Genomic DNA, 12293 nt, shown 5'->3' with positions numbered 1-12293 from the left:
CCTGCTGTCTTATCATTGCCCGTTCTCCACTACCTGGATCGCTGTTGTGGTTATCTGGTCGACTCACAAAACGCTGATCTTTTATTGCATCTCCAGGATCAGCATCAACGCGGTAATCTCATCGATTCCGCCGGTTTTATCTCACCGGTCCACAAATGTGGTTATCTTTAAGTAGCCGTTCAGTTTAGGCGGCCATTTGTTCTCTAACCTTGGCATATCAGGAGGTTTCCAGGCCTGTCTGTAGAAACACGTCTCTACTTAGCGGCTCCAGTTTAGTTCGATTAGCAACGGTGTGCGTGTATGCCCTTTATGCCTTTACTCACTTGTAGTGGTGCTTTCAATGATTCACATTTGGATTTTTGGTTTTCAACACTTAGAGATGCACCGATGACCCCTATGGAACATTTTAGGTAAGGATAGGAAGTGCAACTTTCAACCCCACGCCTACGCCGAAACAAACACAGTGGATCTCAGAATCTGGCTATTGGCCTTAAAGGCTCGCGAAAAGAAGAAATAAACCCGTATGGTTGCAAATGCACGTTCGGCGCCATTCAAGCAGCCTCCTTCTGGGTCTCGGGAGGAATCCTTTATCCCCTCAGCCCCCACTCAAAAAATACAATGTATTGTTACATTTCCAAAAAGAAAATATTTACACTCTCCTTCTTGTTATCATATTGTACCTCTTCAGACAGCAAATGTGAATGATTCAAATCCCGAGTTCTTAACAAATCAATTCATAATAATGCCCATTCAGAATATGTTTGTAGCCCAGCAGAGGGGGGCAAAAAAGTTCATAGTCAGTTTTCAGGGGACACAAGTGCACAACTAAACCAAACTAGTATGCATGATGGCAGTGGCAGGCTTTTTCAGCCAAATTTTCGATAATTCGATAACAATCTCTTTCCTTTTCTATTGAAATCGTTTTGCTCAGTTTAATGCTCCGTTTAATGATTCAGGTGCCAATTCTCCTCATATTTTTGGGCTCATACTATATCCATCTATCCATCCATTTTCCGATGCGCTTTATCCTCACAAGGGTCGCGGGGCGTGCTGGAGCCTATCCCAGCTGTCTTCGGGGTGTAGGCGGGGGGGACACCCTGAACCAGTTGCCAGCCAATCACAAGGCACACACAGACGAACAACCATCCGCGCTCACACTCACATCTACGGACAATTTTGAGTGTTCAATCTGCCTGCCATGCATGTTTTTGGAATGTGGGAGGAAACCGCAGTACCCGGAGAAAACCCACGCAGGGACGGGGAGAACATGCAAATTCCGCACAGGATGCACCTCTGCACTGTGAAGTCGACGTGCTAACCAGTTGACTACTGTGCCGCCCCTAATGGTATAAGTAGGAAGAAAAAAAATATCTCTCGGTTGCCATTTTTGATCTCGCTCATCTCATTGAATCACACGTCCTTTACTGTCGTTAGGATTTTCAAGTGCGCCATCATTTTACTGAGTTTTTTTTTTTTTTTAGCTTTGCCACAGTTGGAGCTTGACATGCCCTAATTTGCCTGACAGATTGTGATGGCAGGGAGAGAGGGGGGAAAAAAAAATGTTGAAATCATTATTACAGCATCAGAGTTTGGCAGTGACGACATCTGTTGTTGGCACCCAGTGCGACGCTTGCAAATCAACGTCCTGGAGCTACAAATGACATGGCCTTATGAAACGATATTTGGAATGGACTAAATGATCTTATCAAAATCATTACCGTTTGTCTTGTTCCACCTGGATCACGTTTGCGAATAGATTGCGACCACGCTGCATTTTTGACAAGAGGAGCATCCGTTTTCAAGCTAATAAAGTGGGTTGTCCTGAACTACAAGTGACCTGATGAGTTCTTTGATACACAAGCTGCCAATTATCAGATTTATTTACTTGTTTTCTTTTTGCTTTGACTCGTCACCTTACCTATTAAGATAGGTATAGTATCCTTAAAGCCTCTTGTAGTCCCCCCCAGGTGGGCAAGACACACACCCCAGAATGAGCATCACAATGTGCACCGAAGTAGCAAGTGTCATAAAAATGGTTTCGGTCTTTTAATTTCGTTCAATGATGTCATTACTGTATGTTTATGTAAAGTCTAATATTATAGAGTCCTGTTTTTCTTATTTAAAACACATTACAAAAATGTGATGGTCTTTTTTCGTTCTGTGTTTTTTTTTGGGGGGGAGGGGGCTGGACTTGATTAATGGCATACCGTTCATTTCAATGGGAAAAGAGGATTTGCGAAATGACTATTTTGAGTTGCAAGCGTGGTCATGAAACGAATTAAACTTGTCTCAAGGCACCACTGTGTGACATTTTGGTTTGCAGCGCTTACATCATGACACCTCTTTGACTTTGGACAACTGCCTGCCTCCTCGCCCCCGTTCCACCTGCCCTTCTTGGACTTGACTCACAAAATCATTTCACCTGTTATTCCCAAGGCTCTGCTCATTGTGGACTGCTGATTTTGAGAGTCTCAGGCCTTTAACCTCCTGAGAGGTTGGAGGTCACTTGTGAGTTGCAGGTGGATGATTGGGTTCATCTCATTACACCAGAAGAATGTGGAGGGCTTGGGTCTAGACTAACGATCCTTTAACGGGAGCGGCGTAATGGTGAATTGGTAGTTAGCGATTTGTTTTTGGCAGTACGAAGGCTAAATGTTGGCGCCTCCTTCAGTAGAGCGTGAAAATGTCTTGCAAATGAAAGCCGAGACATGTCTCAGGGCACGTGCTCGACTTTCTTTGCGTTGAATTCCGATCACTGAGAGTTATCATACCCACATTGCACTCAAATGATTTGCTTGAGGTTAATCGTGAGGCTTTTTTTTTTTGCAAATGAGAAACCAATTTCTACACTCTCATATGCCAAAAACAAAAACATTGTTGGATTTTTTTCTTGTTTTTTTTCTTTTTTTTTTAAAGCACTGTCGATCCTTCTCACTGAAACAGCGACACATGATTGATCTATTTGTCAACATCCTGTCAAAAAAAATTCCCTTTGCCATAACCCCCCCCCCCCCCCCCCCCACTCCTTCCCCTGCTTTCATGTTTTATTCTGTGAGATTACATAATTTGCAGACCAATGCGCATCGAGATTCTACTTTCAAGCGTGGACACAGATTGTAGTAGAATGCTGTTTGACAGGACAGCTCACGCCGTCGGTAATGCCCGCTGGACGCAAAGCAAAAGGCGGGATTTGTGAGATTATGGATGATGTTTGATTTTGTTTTGCGGCTCTTTACGGATTCAAATGAGCCCTTGCAAGCATCCGTTTCATGTGCTGTTGTGCTGACCTTAAAGGACAAAACATATGGTCGACATTTCAGCTTGCGTACCTTATGGGCAGTGACGGGTTGACGTGCCGGCGATGATATTTTGAAAAGCTATAAATAAGGTGCATGTGTATTAACTGATCTGTTCATCTTGTCCTAGTTTGAACAGTTGAAGGGACAGAAAGTGTGTTGCTAGGTCAATTAGTGCAGTCGGTTTGTTTTGTGTCAGGCCACTGAACTGGACTGATTACACGCTGAGCTATTCTCTCAATTCGGCTATTTATCATTTCCCATAATTTGACAGTCTGTTGCATTTGAATGGACCCCAGTTTCCCTCCGCTTGCTTTGCTAACTCGGTAAAAATGCCAATGAAAAAGAAATGAAAATGGGAAATGGGACTACAGAAAAGGTTTTTGGGATCACCGGAGCTGTGAAATGTCACAATTATAATAATATCAAAGGCATTGTTTCCTGTGCAATAAATGGTAAAGGAGGCCTAAGACGATAGAATTAGAATCATCTTGATTGGCCAAGTATGTAGAAGAAGCTTCCTCAGCAGCACCAGGAAGTACAGTACATCCTCTGCCGGGCCTTTTTCAGGATGGAGTTAATCTTGTCCTCCCACTTGATGTCCTGAGAGACTGTGTCTCTTCTTGTACAAGTCGGGGTCACAGATTCTTTGGCACTGATACGAAGGTGGCATCAACACTCGTTAAACACGATACCTTTGAGAGACTTTCTGCTTCACAAAATTATGCTTATGCGTGCTTCAAATGCTATGCTTGCTTCAAATGCTAGCTTGCTACATCTTAGCATGACGACCCTGACTGAATTTTTAGGTTAAATTTAAAGAAATTTTACTGTTCTATTTTATGGCGCTAGGTTTCAAATGAATCAATCTTACTATATTATACAATATAATAGAGCCGATGACAATTGCATAACTTTTGGCTGTTTTAATGGTAACACATACTTGGAAACACTGGAGTGGTTAATGAATAGCATCAGATTTTCGAACACAAATGTTGGGGCAACACTTGTAGAATGTTAATTTAACAATATTTACAGGCATACATTCTTTATCCTCTACAATGACCGACTAATATTATGATCGCTTACTGAGGAGCCGGGACCAGCTACATGTACAGTATATCCTTATGTCTGCATTATAATCTTCCCCAAGGTGGTCAAGGGGTGCAAATCTCTTAGTTGCCATCATCAACGTTTTCCTGACGTCAGTGTGCCCGCCGCAATTGTTATTGTGCCGGATCATGACGCAGTCCGACTGTGCACCGTTAAGCTCTCTGCTGCAAAACAAATGACTTTTCCCCCTGAAATGTCAAATTGCTCACTCGGATTAATACAAAAAAACCAAAACAAAAAAACAAGAGCCAAAGCTATGAAAGACGCTTGTAATAAAACATTGGCCGAATACCCTTTGCTGTCATTTTTGTGGCTGATGGCACTTTCATCCTTTTCAATCTCTCTGGATATTAAACCCAAACATAGTCAGGGTGCCGTCACAATTTATGGGGCCTTTCTTTCACATGGAAATGGCTGCAGAGCATATCATGACGGTAAAAGCTCCATCGGCCAAATGAACGTTTGGGCCTTTAAGAATGATGACTCGGCTGCTGCAAAATCAAACACAGAAGCGGTCCACTGCGTTGATCAACTCAAATTTCACAAAAGTAAATTTTCTTACAGCTTTGAAGCTTCACTCAGCAGATGTTTGTCGCAATGCTCGAGGTGTTCATCACCAGATTATTTTTTTCTCTGAGCCCTCTGAATATTTTCCAAAAATCATTGTCTTGTCAAATAATTCCTGTTTCTACATATGATATGCAGAGGGTGAAGGCTGAAACTGATTCATCCATTTCGGTTCATTCTAATGAGAAAAGATACTAGTGTTTTGAGTTATGAGCATGGTCGCAGACACAAATTTAATTTGTATCTCAAGGCATCACTCTACTGAGCAATCTTGTAAGTACAGTATTTGAATTTCCCGGCCTGTTTGCAACACTTCTCTACTGTGTCAAATTACATGACATTTCATTTTCGAGAGACTTTAACAGGGCATGACGCAAACACACATTCATTTGGCTTTTTTTTAAAAATAATATTTAAAGTGCCTTCGTCTTTGAACTCCTCTAGGTGCGTTTGATTGAGACATTGACATGAGTGGGCCGCGTTCAGCCGAGCACTGATCTTTTTTAAGGATTCTTCTGTCGCCCGCTGCTCTCGTCACGTCTGTCACGCGCCGCCTCCCACGGGAAAGGCTTTGTTTAGAAACGCGTATCGGAAATTTTCCAAGGAGTTGCCGCCATTGTTCAATAAAGCACACACACACAAAAATCATTCAATGAGAGCGGTGGAAGCGTTTTAGTCCACACAACAGCTGGTTCCCTCCCAAACTCAATTGTGGGTGCTACTTTATCAACTTGATTTACGTAACACAACTTGGGATGAGTTCCGTGTATCCATTTGGCTGACTAGCATTTTTCTGCTGATCACACAGCAACTTGAGATCAAATTACTGGTACATCTCTGCTGGTTCTCCACATCCGTCTAGCCTCAAATCACGTCGCAGCCGCAGGACCTCAGACATCATGTTTTCACAGTCCTCGTGCCGCTTATCTTATCACAAAACAGCTCTGCGTGTTCCCACGCTAATCTTCGCGGGTGATTATATTGACCCCAGGGCATTGATTACACACCGTTGAGCCAGGAATGTCATCGGAAAATGTAAGCGGCGATGCCGACATTCTGATTCCTCGCCTCCTTTTCTTTCCGCTCTGCTGAAAATGCTCTTGGAAAGGCTGAAAATGGCCTAATGTTATGGTTATGGGATGATTTGGGATCAATACAGCACATCACATATTTTATAATATCATACTGTATATATAATATAATATTAGGTATGAATTTGCCCACAGGTGAACATTTAGACCCCCCCAGCCAATGTTGATGAAGTCTTTGTGTCTCCCACCGTGGTGACGGTTCAGGGTGACAAATGTCCGAATAGTATGGCAAGCTCCAAGAGAAAGTGGAACAGAAAGGACTTCCGTGAAATAAAATGTTTGCTACATCCACTTTATATGTTCTGTTAAGAAAAAAAATGAGCAATTGATGTTGACATTTGGATTGATTTTTATCATATAAACAGCCTGTTGCAGGGCCGTTAAACATCATGGACTCTCCAGATTCTGTTCAGTCAAATTACTAATAAATAACTGAATACTAAATCTTAAGGTCAAGATTATTTGGAAATTGGCCTTCTTACCACATCGGTGAGTCATCAGTCGAAGTACCGCTGTATAAACAGTTTGATTCGTAAAATAACAGTTTCACAGTGCGGTGCGCTGAGGTCTTGTGAGATTTGTGAAACAATGCGCATACGGTATGCCGGGGACGTGTGTTTGTGAGCATCTGGCGTGCGACGCGTGATTAAAGCGCATCTTCAGAGGGTCAAGCGCTTCCAGGCCGCCGTGTCTGACCCCAGCTGTCAGAGCAAAATTGAGCAAAAACACACGCTCACACACTCTTAACGCGCACGCAGGTATACGCCGATGCGCACGGAATATTTTTTCAATATTGACATACCATGGATATAATTTCCGACCTATCGCATGACTTTTGAACTTTTTCAAATTGTTTATAGAGTGACTGTGTTTTTTCCGTGACGCCGATATAAGCAGGGGAGCTCTGCGGCACACAGCTGCTCCTAATAACCGTCATTAGCTAGCCAAAACCACACGTGCTGATGACGCTCCCTACATCCCAATCACTTCCTCATAACTCTTAAAATAGCCGCGCGGCGCAACACGGGAAGGCAGCTGTGAACAGCCATGAGATATGTAACTAAGCAGTATAAAACTTTTTTTTTTTTAAATATAAGAATCTAAGACTAGCATCTGTATTAAAGGAATGCTAGTGTAGCCGAATGATTTTGAATAGTTTCATTGTTATTGAAATGCAGCAAAGATGTGGATGCAATGGAATTAAAATGCGAGACGCTTAGATCGCACATGATATAGCCAAGGTCATTTTGTTTGCGAGCAAAAAGAACAGAATAAAGTGCTCCACGTGCAGGGACGAATAGGCATCAGGGTATGGTGGTTATTAGTTGGCATGTCTATTACGACAAGACACACAAAAAACTTTCAAGTAGCCGTGCTCGAAAACACTCGCCACTCAGGAAAGCTGACATTTTGGTGTGAGGCAGTCCTTTTATGCAACTTTTGGATCACTTTCAGGCATCCTTCGCAGACGAACTCGTCTTGGAAACTTTGTCAGGTGGCTCCCAAATTTCAATCACGTATACCGGAGAGAAGGGAGACGCTTTCTTTTGAAGGGTTAGAGATTTCATCATTGTTGAGAGCAGTTTCATGGCTCCCCACTATGAATCCTGATCCTCCGATTTCCTTCAAACTCTCCAGATTCTTCTCACACAAAATTCCATCGCTTAGATCCTGGTGAAAATAGATCCACTGTGGGTGTCCCATCCCACCCAAAACACAATTAGGCTGCTCCCAGAGAATTTGAGAAGATTAATAGCCATAAACAGTGCATTCAAAATTGGGCACATGTTCCAACATGTATTAAAAAAAGAAATTAAATAAAATTAGCTGTGAAACACACGGGCAGCAGCGATTTGGACCATTTCCCGCGGTTGCCATTGCGACCATATTGAAGTGTCCTTGAGGAAGATACTCAACCCCCAGTTGCTCCTGATGCTGCGTCATCGGTTGGTGAATGAGGTAACAGAGTGAAGCGTTTTGAGTCGCTGCGGTAGAAAAGCGCAGTACCAAGCGACAGCCCGTTTAAAGGGTCGTCACCAAAATGTAACAAATGGACCGTGTTTGGTGGCTATCGTAATCATTCACCACAAAGGGGGGAAACTCTCACAAGTGGACTACACAAGCGCCAGCTCTGACCTAAAGTGCGGCAGGGGGTCCTTACATCAAACGACACATCGAAACCGCAACTCTGTGTCTTCAAAGGATGCTTTCTTAGTCACTCTGTTTTCTCTGACCTTCACGTATTTCAGCCTGCAATCTGCTTTTTCAAGGTAAATTTGTTCACCCACTCGTGCCGGGTGAAACGATAAACGGATAAGAATCAGCCGCTGGCATCGGGTAAATGTTAAATGCAGTGGACAGTAAAGTGCTCTGACATCTCGGTCACGGATGCAGCATTCAACATATGCGTGTGAATCTGGTGACTGATTGTTTTAATTCTTTAGGCGGCCGAATTGGGAGAACTGTTGAATCCAGAAGCCTTCAATTAGGAGGCAAAAATACGGCCGCTGTCACGTTACCTGTAATCAATGAGAGCATCTGAAACCTTTCCGCTTAATAATTCAACAACACGCGTCGCCTGCAAGTCCTTTCACTATGAGCGATCACATGACCCCCTCCAGCGAAGCGTCAGCAATAGCCGGCCTGCTGCAGGAAGTCAAGTTTATTGTGCCTGTATTTGCCAGACCTTGAATATGCCAGACCCCGATGACCTTTGGCCGTAAATTAATTCGCAGTCATATAAAATGACATTGGTTTATTCAAGGTGCATTAATTCCATTCCAAAAGTATTTAACAGTGACCGCCCGACTGTCTTATCTAAACTTTGGTATTCTAAATCCACTCCTCAATAAAAGAGCAGCGTACTCACTGACATGCACTTCAACTGTCACTGCTGACAGCTGTGGAAGGACAAGCAAATTTTAAAGAGGTTAACGACGACCACTCCCATGAACTTGTCCGAGTCATCTACCTGGATCTGACACTTGCAGATGGAAGGCAGCTATATTTAATGCTGTTAATTACCCTGCGTTTGACCCGTCACTGCGTCGATGGCACTTGCACGTGCGGAACCGAGCGCGCCTGCTCCGCACCACGGGCTTCTATAAAAGTCCGTCCTCCACGGGCACTCGTCCTCACTGCCGCTATTTGTCTTCTCTTCCGGGTTCTCACCCGCCAGTGTCCACGTCACGCATGCTGCTCGCTCTGATTTTATCTTTCGACAGTGTCTACTTAATTCTAACTACTGTGTCTCAGACATGTATTATAGGTCATTGCTGCAAGGAAAAACAAGCGGCCGAGGCAAACCAGATGATAATGTTAGCCAGTGAATGGATCATGTCAACATGGCAGAGGAGTTAATCCACTTTGTGAACTGGTTTGTCCAATGTCTGTTTTAGATTAAGATGTCTGGTCAAACAGCTGGAGAGAGGGGAGGCTTCCCTTGCCGACCTCAAGAAGAACCTCGAGTATGCGGCGTCCGTGCTGGAGTCGGTCTACATCGAGGAGACGAGGTGAGCTTTGAAATCCGTGGCTGCATCGCCGTGCTTTTTGTTTTTATTCGCAGGCGGAGATGAACTGGTATGAACATTTCATAACCTGTGAGCAAAGTGGTAACGATGAGCAGCATTTTCACCATATTCCAAAAAGAGTTTAAGGCGGTCGTCATAACGTTGCTATGTGGAGAGTTTAATAAGAGCTGAAGCAATCATGCTCATATTACCAAAAGAAAAAAAAAAATATATATATATATATATATATAAACAAATAGAAGAGAGAATGAATCTTAAAATGCTTGAGAAATATGACACCAATATTGGACAAAAACCATGTTGACAATTATTAAAATAGACAAGTAGAAAAATACAAAATATTCAGGGGGAAAAAATAGCTACATCAGTCAGAAAGTAGAAAAAAAATTATAAGAAAAATGTTGTAAAATAAATCAAATATATGACACAAACAAGCACTAAGTTAAAAAAATACATTAAAAAATCTATCCAAATAAATACATGAAAATATTAGGAATGTCATGAGTATATTGGAGGGAAAAAGATCAAATATGAGATGGAACATGTAAAAAAAAAAAGCAAAATAATACATGTTTACATATAAAAATGAATGTAAAATAGTGGAATGGAAACTAGAACAATCACTGTGCGTAGGATTGTCAAAGACCCGTGAAATGCTGTCGGAATGATAAGCATACAAGAGTCAATAGTAATACTGAATATTTCATGACATTTTATTTTTTACCATTTATTCATTTCTTTATTTTGACTTATTTCGGGGAAAATGGTTTACTCCCCAATTTGAGGCAAGCCTAAGTGATAAGAATGATGTGTGGCCTGCGGGTCCAGAGTATGAAATATGTCCAGGATTATGAAATTATGTAAACCTCTCCGTCATGTGGATCCAAGCAGATTAGGGCCGGCGATAGCACGACCACCCGAGCCAGGATGGCGGATGATGAACCCAAAAGAGCGCAGGACTGCGCTGAGCACCTGTGTTGTGATGCGTTGCTGTGGCCTTGCCGTCACAAATTGCGCTCGGTTCGGAGGCTTTGACGGTACACGTCAAGCGAAACACGATCGAGCCAATGCTGTCACACAATTGGATTTGAGCGGGGCATCATGGCATTTTAAGAAGCAACGTTACGTAAGATGTGATGAAATTTGATGGGCATCGCGAGGATTTGGCCTTGATCCCCTTGTCAGACTGCCGCCAGCTGAATTTTCCCCTCCCCTCCCCTCTTCTCCTTTCAGGCGTTTGGTGGACACAGAGGATGAGCTCAGCGACATCCAGTCCGAGTCGGTACCGTCGGAGGTGCGTGACTGGCTGGCCTCCACCTTCACGCGACAGATGGGTTTGATGCTGCGACGTAATGAGGAGAAACCTCGTTTCCGAAGCATTGTCCATGCCGTCCAGGCGGGAATATTTGTGGAGAGGTAAAACTAAGTACGGTGTTCCCCGGCATTTACCTAATTCACTACGTGTAGATTCATATATTTGTGTTTCTTTTTTTTTTTTTAAATGGACCTACCTTCCATTATTGGTGGAAAATCACCTACCCCAACTGTGTCTAATTTCAAAATATTGCCTTTTCGTGATATCTTGGTGCTGAGGGAACAACAGTGGCGCCATGTGATATGAGTGACCCATCAACTGCGAGTCATGTATTGAAAACACCCAGTTGAATTTCAAAATTTCTGCTTCGTTCAATGCTAACAAACGATTACCTCACGATTAGCATCGGTAGTTGTCGTCTTCGAAGCGACAGTGAAGTTGAACAACAAAAGATGGTATTCTAGTATTATACTGCCACACTGTGGCCTGGGTAGGCACACCAGAAGGAGCAGCACAATCAGTTCGATTGCAGCATTAATATGTTATTGAACTGAATGTTATTGAAATTGGATGGCGACAAGAAAAACTGTTTGCAATCATCTGGCGACCTTTCTTTGGAATTTTTGCAACCTTTCACCAACCCTGACAACAAAAAAACCCCCACGAATTTGCTAACTCTCGCTCGGCGAAGGCGTGCGAGTGTTAGTTTGGGACCACTTGTGTTGACGCACAGCGGTGTGTTTTATCTCATCCAAACAGAATGTACCGACGCACCTCCAATTTGGTGGGACTCAGCTACCCGCCTTCCGTTATATCTGTGCTGAAGGTATGAACACGTGCCGTCCAAAATCAAGCACAAGCAGATCTGGAAAAACACCTTTTGCACACAGTACTACATGGCTGGAAATAAGTAAATAAGTAGAATTCATGTTGTTGCTGAAATTTATGACCAAAAGAGTACAACACCTTTTTTTTTCTTCTCCCACACAGAATGTTGACAAGTGGTCATTTGACGTCTTCGCTCTGAACGAAGCCAGTGGCGATCACGCACTTAAATTCATTTTTTACGAGTTGCTCACCAGATACGACCTCATCAGCCGTTTCAAGGTAAAGATACAGTCCAACCTGTTTGTAAGCATATTAAAAAAAAACAAAGGAAAGAAGACCCCAAAAAATGGAACAATGCTATAATACTAAAATGTATATATATTTTTAAATCAACAAACATTACATGGAGAAAACATGAAATTTACGAAACCTTAACAAGTACTTGTTAAAACAAAGCGCTTGGCCTGAATGTCAGCAATAAACATACACCTGAATTTACGCTCGGTGCTCACCCGATAAGACCTAACTTACCTTTTTGTCCTCACAATAATAA

The 12293-nt window shown here is 42.8% G+C and overlaps 1 protein-coding gene across 5 annotated transcripts in view; it reads left to right on the top strand.

Moving 5' to 3' along the window:
• Nucleotides 1-12293, top strand: part of pde1cb (phosphodiesterase 1C, calmodulin-dependent b) — a 65849-nt gene that overhangs the window by 36898 nt on the left and 16658 nt on the right. For all 5 annotated transcript variants that reach the window (XM_086129336.1, XM_086129334.1, XM_086129335.1 and 2 more), the window contains 4 exons: nt 9466-9579; nt 10831-11013; nt 11672-11738; nt 11903-12019. In XM_086129336.1, coding sequence (XP_085985462.1) covers nt 9466-9579; nt 10831-11013; nt 11672-11738; nt 11903-12019 — 481 coding nt within the window. The remainder of the gene's footprint in view (nt 1-9465; nt 9580-10830; nt 11014-11671; nt 11739-11902; nt 12020-12293) is intronic.

The sequence above is a fragment of the Hippocampus guttulatus genome, chromosome 14, assembly GCF_054856545.1.
Source record: "Hippocampus guttulatus isolate MCC_2025c chromosome 14, RoL_Hgut_1.0, whole genome shotgun sequence".
Classification (NCBI taxonomy): domain Eukaryota; kingdom Metazoa; phylum Chordata; class Actinopteri; order Syngnathiformes; family Syngnathidae; genus Hippocampus; species Hippocampus guttulatus.
Note: the sequence above shows the minus strand (reverse complement) of the source record. Positions and strands in the feature narration are given on the sequence as shown.